This window comes from Macadamia integrifolia, unplaced genomic scaffold, assembly GCF_013358625.1.
Source record: "Macadamia integrifolia cultivar HAES 741 unplaced genomic scaffold, SCU_Mint_v3 scaffold2106, whole genome shotgun sequence".
NCBI classification, from domain to species: Eukaryota; Viridiplantae; Streptophyta; class Magnoliopsida; order Proteales; family Proteaceae; genus Macadamia; species Macadamia integrifolia.
This window is the reverse complement of record NW_024868514.1, coordinates 76,469-98,608: the sequence shown is the minus strand read 5'-3', so window position 1 is coordinate 98,608 and position 22,140 is coordinate 76,469. Positions and strand designations below refer to the sequence as shown.

Here is a 22,140-nt window from a genome sequence, read left to right as displayed (position 1 = left end):
ACAAGTAGAATCAATCAAAGCCGGGATAAATTGAGCTAAGTGCTATAAAATTGAACCGAAGCTAAGATATCTCAACCCGACTTAAGATTTGACTGGACCTGGATTGAGAGTAAAGAGGGTTTGAGCTCAACCCCTAAATCTCTACTTTACAAACCAGAGGATGACAGACTGCTCATGGTCCACTAGGAACAGCGTAACGAATCGTGTTAAATACGTGTGACGATGAGGCTGTGATCTACGCTGTATACGGTTTTGTTGGTTAAATACATCCGAATAGCTCTTATACTGATTGGGATGGTTAAACGGTTTTATTGGTTAAATACATCCGAATCGCTCTTATACTGACTGGGATGGTTAAACGGTTTTATTGGTTAAATACATCCGAATACTCTCTCTCTCTCTGCCTTGTCTTCTCTCTCTCCTCCTCCTATCATGAAAAGACATTTATGCCCCTTATTTATGGGAGGACCCAGTGCTGGGAACAGGAAACCACATCTCAGTCGTAGTGCAGAATTACAATATAAATTGAAACTAGGTCAAAAGTCCAAAGTCACATGCCTACCAAAGAAAAGCCATAAAATTGGGCATGGTTTTTCCTGATTCAAGAACCAAAGTGAGGTGTTGACAAGGGATGCAACAGGTCGGATTGGGCAGGGCTTTTTAAAACCTTAGCCCAATGAGTCAAATCCACCCCGTTCCTGATTTAAGGCTTCAAAACTGCAACCTAGTCTCAATTCTTTAGGGTTCAGTCTAACCCTTATCCGCCCTGATTGGCCTTAATTTTTTAAGGTCGGCCAGGATGATCCTAATCCTGGTTTGCCATCAATGGCGAGGTATACCCTTAGGCTCTGTTTGGTATCGTTCTAAAAAAACGTTTCTGGAGTTTTTTCGTTCTATTCGGAATCTTCTGTTTGGTGCACTTATGGTCCGTTTCTGTTTTTTTGGAACAAAAAGTGAAAAAAAAAAAACTGAAAAAATGAGATTGGACGGAACTCCAAAATAAAGTTCCGTATTCCGTTCCATTTTACAAAAAAAAATAAAAATTTCCCGATAAAAATCTGAAATTTTAAAACACAATTTTTTCGTTTAAAAACTGCGTTTTGACACAGAAACTAAAATTTTCGTTTTTGAAACGAAACAGCATTTCTGGAACAGAAACGATACCAAACGGACCCAGGAAACGAACCGATTCAAGAAGTCATCCATGTGATAAAAGTAATCAATTTAAAGATGATCTTTAGGGAAATTAAAGAAGAAATTGTTCCCATAAAAACCTCAAATCCCTCTTTTCATGAAACCTCTCGTCTCTCACGCATCTGTCGCAGCTCACTCCCGTCACTTTCACGCAGCTCTCACCGCTCAGTCCCGTCGCTCAGGCAGCTCTCGTAGGTATGTCTCTCTCTCGCTCTCAGGGTTCTGTTTTAGGGAAGATTTTGAAAACCAGGGCGAGAGAGGGGACAGTTGCAGGAGTACCTTGGTGTGGATTCTAGGGGTGTTTCTGGGTTTTCTCTTTGTTTGGTAGGGTTCAGTCATTTGCATTTAACCCATATCATGTTTCTGGTGTTCAGATGGGAGGGGAGGAAGGAGAGATTGTTGGGTTTTATCTATTTCAAGTTAATATAGATGTTTTTCTCTTTATGACTGTTCTCATGTGCACAAATTGAATGTTCTTCTGACATGTGATTGCTTTCTAATAAATTGAATGTTCTTCTGACCTGTGATTGGAATCTTTAGGCTTCTTTTTATAGGCATAATTTTTAGTTGAAACCATCGCAAGAAGTGAGCTGTAACCATCTGCAATGGATGGTTGAATCAGTGGTGATGGAATTGTTCTGGGAAGGGAAGTAACTAGGTAATAGGTTGAATCTTTAGTGTGTATTAGGTGTGTGATTTCCTTCCTTTACAGCTTATATTTCATTCACTAACAACTCTTAGGAGGATTGCTGAATGCTCTAATACTAGTGATTGGTTCGTCACAGCCAATTCGTAATGTGACCGGATCCAATCCGGCCATGCTACATTGCAGAATCGGGGAAGGGGCAAAGTAGAAAGAAAGGTTTGTTGGACTTTAGGCATTAATTGGCATATGTGACTTCCTTTCCCTTTTCCACTTTTTGAAAGCTGAGATACTTGACCCTTAAAGAGAGATTAGCTAGCGTATAAATACTTGACACCCTGATTTGATAGAGATGGAATTTAATCATTTCAAATAGTGAAGCCACAGAAGGAGTTGGGAGCGGAGTGTGTGTAGTGTAGTGGTCATATTCTTGACAAAAATGGTGTCTTGGATCACCTTTACTCTTTGAAAGGAAAACCAGGACTGGAAAGTCATGGACAATTGATTTTAACAGCAGTAAATGGGTTTAAGGCTTATCCATTCACAGTGAACCTGCAAACCAACTCCATAGCTTTAGTACTAAAGTTTTAGTTTTCTCATTCCTTTCAGTTGAATTCCAGGTCCCTTCATGTACTGTTCATGTCTGGTTTGAAACTCAGTTTAATGGAAAGTTCTCAGTTTAATTTGCTCTGTTTAGACCAACTTTTTCAACATAGGAAAGAATTCTTTCTAACACCTTACCCACCCTAGGCTTCAGTTTGAATCATTTAATGAGTGATAGTGAAGAAGCACTGAAATGCAATTTTTTATTTGCTAAATGTGCTTGAATTAGTTTATTTATTTGATGGATGGTGAACTCAATACAATTTATAACTCAATTTAACATTTCATTTACATATTCCTTTAAGTTGGATTTAATGGAGCCATTCTTGAAGTTTCTTTCTGCTGCTTCCAGAATAGATGTTGGTAAGGTTCCCTCCTTTTTGTGCGTTTTTTATTGTTACTCATGGATGGAGTGGGCTATGGAAGGATGTTCCTTTTGCTGAAATTGGCTGAGACATCTGTGGCAAAGGAAGCATCTTTGTCCCCTGCATCCCATCAGTTTAATGAATTATTTTAGCCAATCTGTCCCCTGCATCCCATCAGCCATAGGGTAAATCATAACAGTAATTGGTAGTATGGGAAAGCTTTCAGGCTTCTCTAGATTATGGACTTGTATTTTAGCTGCAGATTGGGTGTCCAAGGGTTAATTTGATCCACTGATCAAGTCTCTTAAGTAGTCTCCTAATGGAGAAGTGCCAACTGCTAGGGAAAGCCTTAGATTAACATATGAACATATGGTTGGGACATACCTAAGGGTGCAACTATAATTGGGGAACGAAATCCTTTCCACCGCTTTTGACGCCTAACGTGAATTTGACATATGGGAGCCCCTTGGGATATGCGCCTGTGTGTTGGGATGCATGCCTAGGTACTTCCAATTTTCGGATGTGCATTGGGTGCCCTACGTGGCTGGAGAGGATCTGAATCCCTTTGATGGGCTGAGCTGGAATTTTGAAAACCCTAGATTGGCTTGAGGTCACATATGCCCAAACCAAGCGCAAACCTGCCTGGCCTCAGGGTAGGAAATCCTAGCTTTGGGTTAGCAGTTGGCACAATCAGGCTCAATCCAACTTCTTGTAGACAGATCTGATGGTTCTGTTAGGACTGGTAACATTGGATTCCAGAGAAAAGGTTCAGTGAAAACATCTTCTGCAGTGAGTGCGGTGAGCATCGGATGGCTGAGATGACCTCTGCGCGTGTGCCCGGATGCTCTCGGCCATCCAATGCTCACCGCACTACCGCACTCACTGCAGACAATAACCACTCGTGAAGCTAGGCTTCGGCGAGAGCCTCATCATTTGTCAATTGTCATGGAGACTCTCAAAGGATTTTGGGGAGGTGAATCGTAGCCCTCGAAATTTCCATATGTGAAACTGCATAGACTCGCCGTGACTAGGTTTGATTTCTCCATAGCTGCCCACCACCCTCATCCAACGGTCACGACCGCGTACCTACAGGAACACGCCGTGCACGATGCATTGAGCCGTTATTTATGGGAGAATGAGTGCGGTCAGGCTGTGTAGCGTACGCTAGCGTCCACCTAGAAAATGTCTTCTAACAGCTCAAAATCACCTTCTTTAGCTCTTCCTACTGCAATAACCCTTTCTCTCTTCCCGTTGAGCAGAGAACGAAGGTGAGGAGAATGACAACTGCCGGAGACTGTCTTTGTTATTGTCTATGTGTTTTTAGTCCACGCATGATTTCTAGAATGTTAGAATTGAACCTGTCTTTGATTGATGAATGTGAAATTAGGGTCTGATTGTTTAATTGATTCATAATAGTTGGTAAGAGTTGCTGTTCTAATATGGTTTTTGATGGTGAATATTTTTTAATTTGAGCGTTTAATAGAATGTTTTGCACACCAAGTTCTGATTAGTTTTGTGAAGATGAAAAAATTGGGGTAAGGAGGCTGACACTGGTTGAGAGGGGAGTGCTAGCTTGTAGGTAAAGCAAGACTCAGGTTCTTTTCTTCTTTTTGTCCTTTTATCAGTGTTTAGGGTGTAATGGTAGCATTCATGTAATGTGTAGCTTGATGAATGCTCGAGAGATATAGACTCAGAGTTGCTGTTAGTTAATGAGAGAAGCCTTTGCCTGTGATGAGGGGATGATGTTTCATGACATTTGAAACTATGAAAGAGAAGTATTTTGATGGGTTTGTTGTTTAAGTCAGTTAATACTTGAAGTGCATGGGTTCCAGACTCTTAGTTTTCCAGTCAGGTGTCCTAGTAGATTAGATTAGATGAAGAGGTAATTCTAATAATGCAGGATTAATTGGATTTATTTGATCCAAGCCTTAATTACATTAGATCCCTCTCCCCCACCCCCCCCTCCCCCCTCGCCCATTTTTTTTTTTCGATAGGTTGAAGTTTTCATATTTGCTTTTCATGCTGCTTTTCAGATGGCATCAGAGGGAGACATTCCTCCTCCCACACTTGCATTTATGGAGCTTGCTTTACAGCAGGTAATGTATAAACTATCTTTTAATCTAATTATCTAACTAGAAACGAGAAGTCTGGACTTGAATTTGTATGTGATGAACTCCATGACTGTGGTCCTTTAGTATGCTTACATGGACCTAGATGTGCAGTAGCTGTTTAGGATAAAATTTGTACCATGGTTTTTTGAAGTTTCTTGCAATGGTAGAGTCTCCTGTGAATGAAATGTTTAGCATGCCATTATTAACTTCTGCCATTGATGGTGTGATGATATATTTCACCTATACATATATTTCATACGTTATCATTTTCACCTGATCTTTTGAGGCCATGGTGTTTAAGTGTTTTACCTTAAGCATTATGTGCTTGATGTGCCATTGCAGTTTAAGCACTAGTTGCTTTCTTGTGTAATTGTGTACCTAATGAAATTCATCCTTTCTGCAAATAACCTGTTGGCGTCACAAGATAATAGAAATAATTCTGAGATGTCCAAAGTTTATGTAAATCTGTGATGTAAGGTGATTCAAAATCAAGAAATTGATATAAAATGAGCTATTTCGTTCTATTTGTCAGCCCATGCTCCTACTCAGCTACTGTTGTCGTTATTGTGTGAACCTTGTTACATTTCGTGTGAAAAACAATTTGTGAAGTGGATTTCCCTTTTCTGTGTTGCTCTTCTTCTCTTTTTCAAATTTTTTCTTTGGGAGGTGGGTGGGTGTGATTAGTTTAGCTTGAATCAACCACAACAATTCTAGGTGTAGAAAAACTATGTAAATCATTGCCAGAAGCTTTACTGTCCTAGTTGGGGGCACACTGAAATTGGAAGAAAAAAATTGGAGTCCCTGCTCCAGTGTGAACTGGAAAATTTGCTTCTCCATCATCTTCTTCAAACCTGTCTGGTCAATACAGTCTTTATCTGAAGGTATTCGTTGGTGTTTCAGATATCCTAAGGTTTAGTAACTGGGTTAATTTTCTGTAACTTCCTTTTAATTAACATGAAAATGACCAGTTTGAAGTTAGCCTGATTTACGCAGTGAAAGAACATGATTTACGCAGTGAAAGAACATTATGATTGTGTTATTCATGAAAGCTCCTCTATGAACTTTAATCATGAAATATCTAATTTATTTTGCTGTATATATATATATGTAGACCATAGAACAGGATCGATCTACAATAGGGTTCTCCTGGTTCTGTGTGGTGAGAAGAACGAGACCGGTGCAATACCGTACTCCGATCCAGCAAGGAGACGAGAACTAGGATAGGTGCAATACCATGCCTAGAACTAATTTGTGCAAAATTAAAATAAACAAATAAATAAAGCAAGACTAAGAACTCAAAATAAGAACATAAAGTAAATGTTGCTTAACTGGATCTATATTTTAGAATCAAAGAGGCACTACTGTAAGCTTTGATCTGAAGATAGAACTAGAAGCAGATGGTAGATGCAGATGAAAATGCAGAAAATAATTATGCAAATTATAAATTCAAAAGTAAACTTTGATATTATTTGGAGATCTTTGATTACAAGGTTTGGGTGGCTTAGGTTGGAGGATTTGAGAAGAAGAAGGGTGGTTGGTCTTTGATGGAGCTTTGATGGTTGTTGATGCTAACCTTTGAGGGTGATCGAACTTGGAGGGGACGATCTGAGCCTTGCTTGAAGTTTTGAAGTCCGGCGGAGGTAGGAGAGGTCCGGCGAAGCTTGTTCTTGAAGAGTTTTGGAGAACTAGTGAGGGGCGATGCTCTTGGGAAAACCTCTCTTTCTAATTCTAAGGTTTTGGTGAAATGTCCAAGTGATTTGTGAGGAGGGGAAGTGCCTCTTTTATAGATCAAGAGAGCACATTTACATTTCATTTGAGTTTGTGATACATTTGGGTTTCATTTTTCACTGTACAAAATTACAGTGAAATTTTGGTACTGTGCACTTGAATTTGCATTTGGCACTATTTGAAAGCACTGTTGGCACCGAAAGTTGGAGTTGATCTTGATCTTTGATTTGGAATCTTCAATGATCGCACCACGGCATTCCACGTGTAAGAGACACTGTTTTCCGCATTGGTTTGATCAAGAGGGGTATACCATATTTAACTGAGCCTAGTATTGGCCTAACTGTCCTTTAAACTGGGACAGTAGCAGTACCACCTTTCCTCATAGAGGTTGTCCGTGGTTATTTGACTAGGTGAGTTAGCGACATCACCAGTCGGCCAATTTAATACCGTCTTGGCAGACGGTTAAGGACCAAATCAACGATTGGTCGAAGATTTTGACTTTGAGGTGGCCCAGCGTGATTTGCGAGAGGTCACTGTTTTGAATTTGCTTGAAGATGACGCTTTAGAACTGGAGGGTTCAACATCTGGATTATTATTAGAGGGGTTTTGGGCCATTTGTTCATGATGGCAGTGAGCCAACATAGATCCTTTGATGGAGCTTAGGCTGTAGGCACCATCGTTGGAATCTTCTTCTGAGTCGGAGCCAAGTTCGGCGAGACGTGCCAGAAGGACTTCTTTTTCGCTTTTGATATTTGATTTGGATGAGGCCGGGAGAACCGGAATCGGTTTGAGACCTATAAGGCTTTGGATGAGGGTCGACTTTTCGCACTTGGAGACATCACAATTGTCCCACCATTTGACGTGATAAACACGTGAGAGGACGGGGGCGATCCAGTCCTGGGTTTGGAAGTCATTGATCTCATAATCCCAAAAAAGGATCCATGCCAGGCTGCAGTGGAGGAAGAACCGAAGAAGACCAGACTAGTGCAGTTGCTGTTGGGTATGTTTGCAGAATATTTGGAAGGATGCTTATATTTGTTGTGGAAGGATATCGACCATAGGGCCATATTGATCTTACCGAGGAAACCAGAGGGGTGTATGATTATTGAATTTGTAATCAAAACAAAAGAACCAGGAATGCTTGTTCTTGTTTTGGAATAAGAATGCTTTTACCATGCCTCCTGGTAGTCATAGTAATGATACCCGGAGGGGGTATAGGTATTTGAAAAGTTTTTGTTGGTGAGGGGATGATTGTTCCAATCTTTGAGGCTAAGGATTTTGCAAATGGTTACAATTGTATGTGTAACCAGGGACGGGTCATTTTTGTCAAAGTTGAGTTTGAGCCTGACAGAGTCAGTGTCGACAAGAATGTATTCATAGAATTCTTGTGTTTTTGCTGCATTTCGTTTGGAGGTTGGAGCTGGCTTTGTTAGTGGTTTGAAGGGGGTCAGGGGCCGAGGAAAGGACCACGACATGAGAATAAAGACGGTTTGAGGAGACCAATTGGGGTTGGCTACGTGTAACAATTTGGTTTGAGGGGGCGGCAATGGTGTCGTAACTGGATTTGGAGCGGACTAGAGAGTTTGAAGAGGTAAACTCCTTAGGGGGAGCCATCTTGAGAAGGTTAATTTGAGGAGTCTGGCCCTATAGGAATTCACGAGTAAGGAAGTCAGGGACAGAATTGGATTTTCCTTTAATATATTCAATTTGAAATTCGAAAATTGAGAGTAAAGCTTGCCATCGGCAATAATTTGTTTTGAAGCTAAATTTGAGACATCATTTTGTAAACAAATTTAGCAGTGCTGCAATCAACACGAACTAAAAATGGTTTGTTTAATATTGCATTTTGAAATTTTGGATGTAGAGAACTATGACTAAAACTTCTCTTTTAATGGTATTGTAATTCTTTTGAGCTGGGTTCCAGGTACCAGAAGTAAACTGAACAAGCTGTTCTTCATTAATATTTGGGAGTTTTTGTTTGAGAATTCCGCCATATCCAACATCAGAGGCGTCAGTTTCGACAAGTTTGGGTGCCTCAGGATTAGGGATAAAAAGGCAAGGAATCTCTTTAACCAATTTTTTGATTGTTTGAACGGCATTAGTCTGAGTAGAAGACCAAGGTGCCGGATTCTTTTTGAGCCTGAGATATAATGGCTCAGCAATTTTACTAATTTGGGGTAGGAAGTCTCGAACGTAATTTAAACTTCCTAGAAACATTTGTAATTGGGTTTTGTCTAATATTTGGTCGGAAAATTTATCATCAAAAGATATAGCTTGATCGATAAGGGTTAAGGTACCATTTTCGATCAGATGTCTGAGAAAGCGGACCTTGGTGAGGAAGAATTCCATTTTTCTTTTTGAAAGGACGAGGCCGTTTGATTTTATAATTTGGTAAAAAGTTTGAAGGTGTTTGAAATGCTGCTCAATTGAATCCAAAAAAACTAGAACATCATCAATATAGACAATTGTAAATTGTCCGTAAGAATTAAAGATATCATTCATAATTTTTTGGAATTCACTGGGAGCATTTTTGAGGCCGAATGGCATGACATTCCATTCATAGATGCCAAAGGGGGTTGTGAAGGCAGTTTTGTAACGATCATTTTCATGAAGCTGGATCTGCCAGAACCCAGATTTCATATCAAATTTTGAAAATATTTTTGCTTGATAAATTCTTTGTAAAAGATCATTTTGATTGGGAATTGGATAATGAACCTATTGGAGGGCATCGTTAAGTGGTTTGTAATTAACGACTAGTCTTGGGGTTCCTCTTTCAATTTCAGAGGCTTTGTTAACATAGAAGGCCGTACAACTCCAGGCAGAGGTGCTAGGCCTAATAAGTTTTTTAGCAAGAAGGTCGTTAATTTTTTGTTTACAAGTTTCAAGAAGGGTTTGATTCATTTGAGCAGGCCGTGCCTTGGTGAGGATTTGAAGGTCAGTGAAATCTTTGGCATATGGGAGGGAAACCATATGTTTCTTTTGATGCCAAAAGGCATCAGGAACCTCAGAGCAAAGGTCATGCTAAAATTTGGAACGAAGTTGGTTAATCTGTTGGATAGTTTTGGGATGGTTAATTTGCTTCATAATTCTTTGGTGAAGAAGCTCAGTTTTAAGAAAATTTAGTTGTTTAGTTTTATTGGTACTTTGATTGTTAGACGTTTGAGCTTGTAGGAAGGGAAAAATGACATTTTGACCATGAAACTTAGTAGTTATACTGTCTTGAGTAATTTTGAAAGGTTTGAGTTTTTCAAGAAAGGGTTGGCCGAGGATTACTATCAAGGTCTTTGGCTAGAAGAAAGGTTTTGGGGAGGCAAAGACCATTTTTGCAAACATGGGTATTTGATAGTTTGTATTGGACATTCAATCCAGACCCATTGGCGGTAGCCAGTCGTTGGGTTGTCCGTTCATAGTACTTGGTCGGAATGACACCTTCGTTGATACAGTTAAGTTGGGCACCTGAATCAACAAGGGCGATGGTAGATAATTTGAAAGAGGCATTGATCATAAGAGTAATGTGGATATACTAATTTTGAGAGGAAATGGTATTAACGAATCCAGTATTTGACCCGGGATTTGAGAATGGATTTACAAATGGTTCGTCTGGGTTGGATTCATTGTTTGTTGAAGGGTTCTGTTGATTTTGTGGACGAGATAGGAGAGACAGTTGTTGTTTGATAGTTTTAATTTCATACTGCAATGTTGCAGTAGTGGTTTCAAGAATTTTGATTCTTGCAAAGTGGTCAGGGGTTGAAGGAGTTTGGAGTTTGTCAAATTATTTTATTATTATTTGTAGGTTATAAGGTTGGGGAGTGTTTTGGGAAGCAACGTTTTGCTAGAGTTGTTCTAAGCAGGCTCTTTTTTTTGTTCTAGATAAGCTAAATTATCTATATATTCAAAAATATTTGTTTGGGGGGAAGCTTGTAACATGCGAACAGATTTGGGAGCACAAGCACACGCTTGGAAGTTGTCATTATCAGTAGAGCTAGAAACAGAATGCTCAGAAGCATGGACATGATTTAGTTTGTATTCTTGTTCATCAGAGGATGAAGAAGAGGTTTTTTGAAGAAGAGCAAGGATTTGAGTTTTGTCTTGTTCAGAAATTTACAAAGAATTAATTCTTTTTGAAACACGACAATATTTGGCGATGTGGCCAGGTTTACCACATCTAAAACAACCTTGGGAAGTTTGGTCTGGTTTGGAATTTTTAGGTGCCTTGAAGGGCTTCTTATACTTGGTATGTTTTGATTTAAAAGGGGACTTTTGGCAAAACTCAGGAGTAGTAAATGGTTTGCATGAGGCATATTTTTTAGATTTGTAAAAGTCTTTGTAGAATTTACGAGAGGATTTGTGTTTATGTTTTATTGGAGGTTTAAGATGAGCAAAGCCAAATTGTTCACAAAATCCTCCTAATTCATGTTTGTAAAATTTATTTTCTTTGTTAATTTGTTGTCTTAATCTAATATCAGTACAGAGGGCTAAGCTTTCTTCATGAATTAGATTAATAATTTGGCCGTAAGTCATTTGATCATATGGGATAATCTCATCATTTTCTTTACGAAGACGTTTAATTTTTTCAGAAAATAAAGTTGGAACACCTGTAAGAAATTTTTCTTTCCAACAGGGAAGGTTTGCGTTGGGTCTAGTTAAAACTTTGGTCAAGAAGGTATCTTTGTACCATTTGAAGTCGTGTAATTTTTTACACCTAAGGTTTGATAATTGTTCGGCTGTTCGATCTTTGAGTTAAGGGTTATCTAAAAAGTATTGCTCTGCTGAAAATAAGAGTATTAACAGCATCCTCTATAGGCATTCCTTCAATATCAAAGAGGGGAGTACCCTCAGTGGTGGTTTGGATTGCTAATAAGATTTCATTTTTTTGGTCGTCAGTCAGGACATAATCCCACCATCCTTTTAGTTGGCCGGTAAAGCCAGAAATAAGCAAGGTAGCCACAACACTATCAGCCGTATTCTTGATACGATGTGCGTTGCTAACCATGGTCATTTCTTGTAATTTGTTCATGAGATTATGTTCAGATAGACCATCTATGTTCCATTCATAGATGATTCCACTTTGGTAAGAAGCTTGAGGAGCAGTTCCTCTAGCTTCAATTTGAAGGTCAGGGAAGACCGGGTGTTGGGTTGAACTTTGGCCAATTTGATTAATTTGAGGAAGGACATGAGACTCATAGTCAGAACTAGACGAGTCAGAAGAGTATCCTTCAAGAGTGAGAACTACTTGGTTGGCAGATTCTGCAGTTGCTTGATTTTGCATTGGTGTTTCTGGGGAAGATAAAGTTGCGAGACAATGGTTGATTTGGTCAACTAAAATGGATTTGTTAAGTTCTCGTTGTGTTGGTGGAATGTTATATGGTTTGAAAAGGGGAGTACTAGGAGGAATAGTGGTTGGGACTAAGGATGAAGAGACCACAGGTTTTGGTTGGACAAGGCACTCAACCTGGGAGAGTTGATCATCTATGGTTTGAAGGCTTAAATTTGTAAAATTTAATTGTTCAATTTGTTTTCTATTTGGGTCATCTTGTTCAGCTACTTTAAATGGGGAAGCAATTAAATCTATATTTTTGAAGGTATATTTGATGTTTTCCACTGGGGGATGGATAGCAGTGGTAGTTGGACCGGTACTAAGGGTCCAAGATCTGTGGGTAGCATTTTGGGTAGAGATTTGGTTATGCCAGGGGTAATCTTTGTTGTTATCCTAGGCGTAAATGTCAAAATAAGTAAAAAAGAAAACATTTGTTTAATGATTTGTCATAAAATCATACCAATTTGTTCTAATTTGGGCTTGTTGTTCAAGGTTAGAGGTTTTGAAGAACCAATCATGTTTTTGTTTGTTTTTTAGTGATTCAAAATCTGTTCGAAGTAAGTGTTTGTCAATTTGATATTTATCATTGGTTTGAAGCATATAGACACCAGGGTCACGTTGGGGCGGAGCCACTTCTGACTAGGTCGGAGATTGAAGATGATTTTGGTCAGATTGGATTGACTCTGGAACAGAGGATGAAGTTTCATAGGTTCCATGAACAACATTTTGGCCGGGATTTAATCCAGTAAGGTTTGGGATTGGAGGAGGAGTTCTTGGTGGAGAACTCAAGGGAAAATAACTTGAAGAGGTTGATGCGCCAGAGCATGACCTACGAGAATTTTGATAAACTGGAGGAGGAATTTGTCGGTTAAATCGAAGGGTAACTAATCTGTCTAAGTCTTGGGAGATAGACTAGATATTGGTATTTGAAATTTGAGGTTGAGGGGCAGTCGTTTGCAACTGCCACTTGGTAGGGAAAGAAATGTCTTTCCACTGGACAAGTTTAGGGTAAACCATTTGCCCTTGAACGCAATCGGTTTCAAGGTAAAGAGTAGAGCCTCTAGGAGATCTTTTAAGGGCTCTGGGTTTGACAGTCTTCATGGCTTTGTATTTGATACGATGAATGATAACAATTGGAACCGATCTATGCATCATTCTGTATCCATGGGTGTTGAGATTAATTTTGAGGGAATGGAGGATATTTGGATCTTGGAGTGCTATGGACATGTCCGAGTAAACATTAAAATGGACAGGACCATAACAAAGACTTGTTTCAATGGCTCCGAGAAGGGAATCATTGAAATCAAGGAATCTTTGGTCACGCAAGGCCAATAACATGAAAGTGTTCAGGCCTTCACGATGCGGAGGTTTGATGGCCACTTGGACGAGGCCTGACATAGTTGAATTTGTTTTTGAGGTGGTCTTGTAAAGACCTTGGATCAAAAAGTGTGATTTCTTGTGTTTCATTTGTGAAATTTATGATTTGTTCTACAGTTTTGATGGTTTCGAAGTGAGAAAGCCAATCTTCTCATAAACTTCTCTTTGTGAAATTTTTGGCATGTCCCATTTTTTAAGTCTTCTGTCAAGATCAGTTATTCGTTCATCATAATTGAGCACATTAGTACTTGCGCTCACTTCACCTACCGATCTCATCGACATGGAGCGGGATAGACGACTCATGGTTTGAGATTTCTTAAACTAGGGGTAACCTCCTAGATCTGGTCATATGAGGGGGTATTTCCAACATAATATCATATATATATATATATATATGCAAGGAACTTTATCCATTAGCTAATGAATTTATTTCTGTCTGAGTTTGAAATTCACCTCACTTTTCTCCTCTGTTGGTGCTCACTTCTGACAAATCATTGACATGTCATTTCTGTCAGCTTGTATTAATCAATGTTTTGAACATATTTACCTTGTTCATAGTCAGTTTGATATGTATATTCAACATCAATAACATCTTTCTGCAATCATAAGAAGTCAATAGCTTAGAATTGTCTAACTAGTTCTTTTGTATCAGTTCTAAGTTTATTAAAGTTGCAATGAACTTGTAGCTATGCATTAAATATCGTACTTGTAAATTGTATAGGGCACTGCGGTGAGCTAACAAGTTTTCCATAGTTTCTAAATTTTTTTTTTATTTTTGGGGGCAGGGTTGGGGAGAAAAAAGAACCGTCGTGATTTTAGATATTTAGATGTAACTGTCAAGTGATCCTTTGCGTAGTAAAAGTTAGGATTAATTTTACTGAATCAATGCTGTTTTGACTTCTTGCTTGCTTCTTTATTGTTTTGTCAAGTGATCCTTTGCCAAGTAAAAGTTAGGATTAATTTTACTGGATCAATACTCTTTTGACTTCCTGCTTGCTTCTTTATTGTTTTGTTAGGCAAAACTGGCCTTGGACAGCCTCGAAGTGCCTGTTGGGTAAGCCTATCATCATTAACCCTCGTCTACTGTGTCTTTTTGTGTACATCCCTTGTCTTTCAGGGAACATTGGCATTGGAAGATTATATATCCCGACCTTTTCATAGTTTCCATCTTTTTCCCCTTGTGGAATTTGCTTTTTGGCTTTCCTCATTGCCATAGGAGACATTTTGCTCTTTATCTGTTGATTTCTTTTGCATAATGTTTTCCTTTTCTTTGTTCTCTTATTGCCTACCTTAGGAGGAAAAATTGCGAAGGAACCCACTCTTTGCATTCTGGTTCCTTATCTGTTGTTTCTTTCGTTGGTGCTTTTTCATGAGTTTTCTCCTTGTGTGTGTACTACTCATAAGCAGGTTCTTTCCACCTTTTGGATGTTTCTAAATGTGATTGTTTGTGATTAATTTTATGCAAATGTTGGGTTAAGTAATAGAAGAGTTGCCAATACTTACTGTTCTTACTTCTTACATGATGCTAGAATTTTGGTGTATTTGCGAACTTTATTGAAAATCTTTGATGGAGCATCTATCCTAAAGAATCGAATATTTATCAGTGTGGCCATTTTCCCCACGAACCCTTTTAAGTTTCCAACTTCCAAGTGATGAAAATCTCCTCTCTTACGTCTAATTGGGGACCCAAGGAGTGGGGATCTGCTAGATGGATCTCTAACAACAGCATAATGGAGAACAAGCAGAGGACTATGAGAAACTTATAGAGAAATTCAAAAACTCAACAGGAACCATTCTGATGGAGTTTAAAACTCCAGTCAATTAGCTTCTTAATGAGGACTATGAGCTGCTAAGAAAGATCAGGAATCAAAGGTCAGTTAGTGTGTGTGATAGACAGGTCCTTTATACCAGTGGGAAAACAGAGCACAGGTGAGAGCACTAGAAGAGTAACTATCCAAAGTCAGTCTTCTGATTGGGAAATATTAGAATATTATTTTGGAATCTTAAGCATTAAATTACAGGCTAATTAAATCAGAACATAGAGAAGTATGGCAGATATGAACTAACAGAAAAGTAATCAGAAAACCGGGTGCCACAGGTTACTGGAAGAGCAAAGAAATGACCTCAATGTTTGAAGAAATAAATTGAAAACAGAAGTATGAAGAAAGAGGAATAGAAACAGGAATCCACCTATTGCATAGTACTTAGCCCTAACTAGAAGGAAGGTTCAAGAAGTCAGTTTCCACCAGAGTCGGAACCGAACCCTAGCTGAAATCCTGTAGGTTTCAGTGGATGGTTTCATTAGACCATTTCTGTGGTAAAAATTCCATATTTTGGGCTGAAACTTGACAGAGACCCTAATTAAGCTTACCTAAAGTCCTAAACACAATGGAACCTTTAGATTGCTGAAAAACACACTCAAAATGTTAGTTTGGTTTCATACCCTAGGATGACAGTGTACATCATACCTTGCTTATATGTTTCTCAAAGATAGCCTATGTAACGCATAATTTAGCAATACAATATACAAAAATAAATGAAAACAACTGAAATATGAAATTACAAGTCACAAATAGAGAAAAATCATTTAGACATTATTAAATGCCAAAATGTTACATGTCAACATCATGAGTGTACAATGAGTCAACCCACATCAAAAGTGAAACTCAAAATACCGTTGCCTTTCCTCCTAGTCTCCTACTCTATGTCAATACCGCATAGAGTTCTGAGCTGGCCCGAAAGATGAGAAAGATTGTTGCCGTCAATGAAACCGTTCGTCCAACGTGATCACAAAAGAAGGCCAGGCCATGGTATGTCAGAAAAAACACTTAAAAGTCCATCACAATAGCTTGATAGGCCTCACCATCAACATAGTCTAGGTACCATAGTTGTCAAGTAGCCAAGGCGACCCAAGCCAATAGAGGGGTGCCTAAGTGCTTAGGTGACAAGGCGCACGCTCAGGCGTTGCCTAGGCGACCAAAATGCTCAAGTGTTATTTTTTTATTTTCCCTCTTTTTAACATTATTTAGTATGCTATATATATCCTATATAATAAAAAATCAACATTAAGCCACATCAAGTCATCAAAAATCTTCATTAAGCCACATCACGTCAGAATGTTAGAAAGTTGAAAATCAACCCTACAACAAAAAATCCAGTTTTTGTTCTTGGACTGAGGGGTTGGCTTTTTAATATATTTTTATTGGATTTAAAGAGGGGAGTTTTTGTATATAATATCTTAAGTAAATGTAATATTCATCTACTTAAATGATTTTTGACATAAATATGTATTGCGCCTTGCAGTAAGGCGCCAATGCAATAAGTCGCCCAGACCCCAACTAGGCCACCTGAATGCCTAGTCATCTCCTAGGCGACGCCTTGACATCTATGCTAGATTGCTAGGTACCCCAACCTCAGATATAGATCATCGGGTTGGGAAGATGATGCAAATGTGCCTCCACCATAGCTGCTCGGTGGACCAGGCTGATAGAGTTGCTGGGGCATGGGAAGGAGATAATGCCATCCGCAAAAGATGCTACACCTTGTGACTGATCATAATGAGTAGGGCGGAATGAGGATGATGAAGAGCCATGCTGATTAGACCCATTTTACGCGCTATACCCAACATTGGATGTGTTTGTGAGATATGATGGTGCACATCACTGTCCCAGTACCCAAACCCACTATATCCACTACTACCCTCCAGATTGAGGCCTCCAAATGTGCTAGATAAGGAAGAACCTAGTGGTGTGGGCCTTGGGAATAACCTATACGTTTGGGGGCATGTGCACCACGGTCGGCATCATGGGTAGCATGATCAAATTGACTCCTCCTTTGTGAATCGATAGGTTTGGCTCCACCTTTGCTTGGGCATACTCCTTTTGAACGCTCGCATATCTTTCTCCATCACTACCCACCATCATCATTATCACCACCATCAGAAGGTGATGATGTGGATTGTGGCCACTGGCATGCGATCAGTCAACATCCTCATCATCCATGCCAGGCTGGGACTCAAAAGCTTGGGGTGTTTGTGTGTGGACTTGACCCTCTTGCGAAGACATGAACTCGCTAGCATTGGCCCCCATCTGACTAGCAATCTTTGGGTCGGGCTTACGAATTAGGTATTTTTCATTCTCCATCCCCATGCGTATGTATTACATCTTGAATCTTATGTTGTATTGCACATACATCAGCTGCTCAAAATGTTTGACCCAGTTGGTTCCACCTCTTCAAGTGGATGAGTGAAAACATACTTTAGTTGCGCTTGTATCCAAAAGCGAAACATGTCTGGTAGAGCACCTTAATTGCTACATTCCTTAAGTGTGTCTCTCCTATATAGCACCCACCATTCACTTGCATTAGAATATTCTTGGTTAGTGCTGGAAGTTGGATACATACATATGTGCAATTGTGAATTGAACAAAGAAACTAAGTTTATAAACCTACCAGGAGCAGTAGTTTCCCAACCGGCCTTTGCAGCTGCACGGTCGAAAGTCCCTAGTGCATCCCTGAAGGTCTTCATCTATTTCCATTTCAAACATTGATACATCAACATCAGACTGTTATTGAGACTAATAGGATTTATGGTAAAAACTTATGTTAGGTGCATCTCTTCTATATAGAACCCACCATATGCTTTTGACTGCTGTGACATGATAAATGACCCATTCAATTGCTCCAAACATTCTTTTCTTAAACCTATAACCGTACCGTGTGTTCCATGCTAATGATTTTTGTAATTTCTTCCTTTGAATTCTTCAACTCTTCATGAAGAGTGTTAATCATCTCATCTTTAATCTCTTTTTCTTTAGAAAGATTTCGGATAATTCTTTGGAAGACATAATTACCTTTTGAAATATACTGTTTGAGAAGAGTAATTGTATTAGAGACATCCTTGAGTCCTGGAATTTGTTCTTGTATCTCATCAAATGGTACCGAGGCTTTTGTTGCCATATCTTGGATTATGTTCTTCATCCTTTTGTGTTGAAGAATAGTTCATCCAACATCCTTTTGTGTTGAAGAATCCCTTTTGAATGATCTTTTCAAAATGTCTCTCTTCATATTCTTTCCGAGAATCCATTGTTTCTTGCTAAGATATAGATATCACAGGAACAAGAGAAGTAGTGCAACAAGAAAAACGGTCTCTCTTCATCGTAGAGAGTATTTAGGCAAAGAATTTTAAGACACCAAATTCCAGGAAGATGAAGGGGTGTTTAGGGAATGACAAACTTGGTAAATGAATAGTCCGTTCATTTACTCAATCTTTGCCCACGAGATTTAAAACTCTGCGCTACCGGGAATGACAAACTTTTCCTTTTCTTTGATCAAGCGATCAATCATTTGTCAATTCAAATTTGAATTCCTCTCTTTCCTACCAAGGACCAATAATTGATCTTCCAAGGACCAAAACGCATATTAAATCAGTCAACCAATTGATCTACCAGAAGACTGTTAGAAGAGCACTTTGGGCTGGTACTCGTTCGTCTGATTGAACAATTGGAAGACTGCAATTGGCACTGAACACCTCCAACTCATTAATGCAAACGATAATCAGGCTACTGAGGACCAAATAGCAGATTAAATTAGTCAACTGATTGAAATATCGGAAGTCTATGAGAGGGTCATGGTTTCGAAGTTGTCGTCCAAAGCTATAAGTTGACCGCTAACATTGATTGGTCAGGTAATTAACAAACGATTTGCTCGATCAGTTGATCGGAACAGGAACTTGTGATCTCGTACTGTCCATGCAGGTCAGTCTGACTGTTATCGTAAATCGGTTGTTCGATTACCACAGTTTTTTTTTTTTTATTGCAAAAGACTGTCTGCCCATTAAATAGATTGGATTTCATTACTCATGGGCAAAAAACATGGGATACACGATAGTAGCATTGCTTGGGGAAAAAAAAAACATTGGATAGACTATTGTAGACTTGCTTGGCATTGAAAAAAAAAACTTGGATAGAGCTGGAACTTCCAGAAGATAACTTGCAAAAGATAAGTGAGATCTCAGTCAGTAGGAGACGGCCCAGCTTGAGGACTACAGTTGGAGGTGGATAACATTGAAGCAGTATAGGAGGAGGAAGTCATCCTCTGTGGAAATGCTGGTGGAAGAATCAGAACTCGTTCACGTACTGCGACAGAAGCATGAGCACGAGCACAAGCACAAGCACGAGCACGAGCACGAGCACTAGCAGAAGGAGCAGCATGATCAGAAGTGGAAGCATGATGGGAACCAAGTTCAGTATTCTGCATTGTCATTACTCCTATTTATTGAAAACTATTGAGAATTGAGATGATGAATATTTAACACTATATCTTTAGTATTCTCTTTTTTCAACCAGTCTGCAAAAAAAAAAAAAAAAAAGGCCGTTACCCAGTGCACAAAGGCTTCCCGCACTTAAGCAGGGTTCTGAGAGGGTATATAGATAGACAGCCTTACCCCCTTTACGAAGAAGCTGGGTCCCAGGACTCAAACCCACACCACTGTGCAGGCGGAAAGAGCCCTTTGCCATTGCTCCAAGCAACGACCCCTGCGCAGGCGGAAGAGTCTGTGCATTATACATCCCAAAATCATATCATATCTTTCTTTCTTTTTTTTTTTTTCTGATGATTTCCCATTTATCTGCTTCTGGATTGTCCTAATGTGACCTTAAAATTACATTGAGCAGTTGTGTGGTTGTTGAGGATGGAAGGGTCATTGCTTCAGGGAGAAACCGAACTACTGAGACACGAAATGTATGTGCTTCGTCTTGTTTAGTCTCTGTTTTATGTTCTTATTTCCTTTATGTTGTTTCTCCTGAAGCTGTGTAGAACAAAATCAACTGATCACATACTACTCATTGACTTACATTTCCAACCTCTGAAAATAATCTTGCAAACCAACAACTAGTATCAGTCAACTTTTTTCTATTCTTATTGCCAACACTAACTGTGGTTAACAATGTAACAAGGAGAAGGACATGCCTGTTGGTGGACACAGATACAAGATGTTTGACATGGCAACCTAAAAACTTAACAAATACAATGAAGTTTTCTCATTTGTGGATGTAGAGATTCCATGCTACTTTGAAGACCAGTTATATAACCTAAAAAATTGAAAATGTAATATTGTTTATTTTAGGATGTTCAACTTCCTCAATTTCTTTGACGTACTTGCTTCCCATCCAACTTTCACTTGTAACTAACATTCTAGGTTAGCAGGTCTTGTAGGCTCACCTCAGCTACTCCAGTGGCATGGGTAGTTGGTGAAACTTTTTGAAGTATTCTGTCTACTGGGGGGTCCTTTCATCTTGAAGTCTAGAACTATTATTGTATTATTCTTCACCAAAACAATGTGATTGTTTCAAATTTATCCAATTGAGGTATCTGTACACAGTATCATCACCCCTCCCCCCCAAAAAAATTCAAGGGACATCATTTTATTTCTACATTGTATTTTATTTTCATATAATCTCTTTTAAATATAATTCTTAGGTTTCATGCCTTAAAAAACTCATGCTTGGTACTGTTTGTACATTTGCAGGCAACAAGACATGCAGAGATGGAAGCCATTGATGTTCTTCTTGAACAGTGGCAAAGTACTGGACTGTCAGAATCAGAAGTTGCACAGAAGTTTTCAAGATGTGACCTCTATGTTACATGTGAACCATGTATAATGTGTGCAACAGCATTATCAATACTTGGTTTGCTCATTTAACCATATTGGGTCGCAGAAATAATTTTCTTCCTAAGACAAATGTATGATTCACTTGTTTATAACTTGTTTTTTGTTATTCTTTCAGGAATGAATGCAGTATATTATGGCTGTTCTAATGATAAGTTTGGGGGTTGTGGATCAATCTTATCTTTACATTCAAATTGCTCAGAGAACCTTTTCAGGTTGGCTATTTTGTCCCTTTAATGCTAAGGCCCCGTTTAATATCCATCCCACTCCCATTTCTTTGATTCCAGGTGGGATTGATTTTTTTCCCTCAGTTACTCTTGTTTTTTCTCTCTTGGTTAATGAATATTTATTCACCCCAAAAAATATGTATGTGTATAGTATGTCACATCTAACTCTAAGCTTGAAAAACTTGTCCGTTTTCAGAGATGTATTTTCACAAGGGAAGGCTTTTAAATGCACTGGATCAGTTATGGCAACAGAAGCCATCTCTCTTTTCCGAAGTTTCTATGAGCAAGGGAACCCCAATGGTATGTACTTCCATCATAATCTTTAACTATTAGCGATTTACATTTCCATAAATTTTACTTTCATGCTTTTCCCACATTTCTTTGTCTTTTCATCTTATTAAAAAAATAAAAAAATAAAAAAAAAATAAAAAAAATCTATGCCTAAAATGAATCTGTATATGGGTTGGGTCAGCCCATCCAGATTGAACTGGGCTGACATGCACTTTGGAACTGGGAGATTGGAATAATCCTGACAAGAGTTATATTTTAGTTTCAGGTCTGCAAAGTTTTGTAAACCTGCAAAAGTGGCATTTACAACCTGATTACAGGCTAGTTGGTTCAAGGTTACCACCAAGTCTGACAATTGGTTACTCCCCTACTTCTAGGAATTACTGTAGATATGTTGCATTGGTGGCATGATTTATTCTTTGATCTAACTTGGAGCGAATATCACCATTATGATCTAAGGCATTGGACCTGGTTATGAGTTAGGTCAGATCCTAGTAATGCAGTCTATGGCAAAGAATAGTCCTGTTTTGATAGTAGTTGGGTATGGGCGTTTGTTTTTAATGTTTAATTGTAATACCTTCAAATACAATTCCCACACATATAGTCCAAGTTGGGTGGGGG

At 38.9% G+C, this 22,140-nt stretch overlaps 1 protein-coding gene across 12 annotated transcripts in view; it reads left to right on the top strand.

The window, feature by feature from the left end:
- Positions 1 to 1,252: 1,252 nt before the first annotated feature.
- The window catches only part of LOC122065727 (tRNA-specific adenosine deaminase TAD2-like), a 29,159-nt gene continuing 8,271 nt past the window's right edge, over positions 1,253 to 22,140 (top strand). For 7 of the 12 annotated variants that reach the window (XM_042629563.1, XM_042629562.1, XM_042629561.1 and 4 more), the window contains exons 1-6: positions 1,253 to 1,385; positions 4,839 to 4,901; positions 14,355 to 14,392; positions 20,864 to 21,023; positions 21,123 to 21,219; positions 21,428 to 21,531. In XM_042629563.1, coding sequence (XP_042485497.1) covers positions 1,292 to 1,385; positions 4,839 to 4,901; positions 14,355 to 14,392; positions 20,864 to 21,023; positions 21,123 to 21,219; positions 21,428 to 21,531 — 556 coding nt within the window. In that variant the 5' untranslated portion in view covers positions 1,253 to 1,291. The other 5 variants (XM_042629565.1, XM_042629564.1, XM_042629566.1 and 2 more) reach the window with 5 other exon arrangements.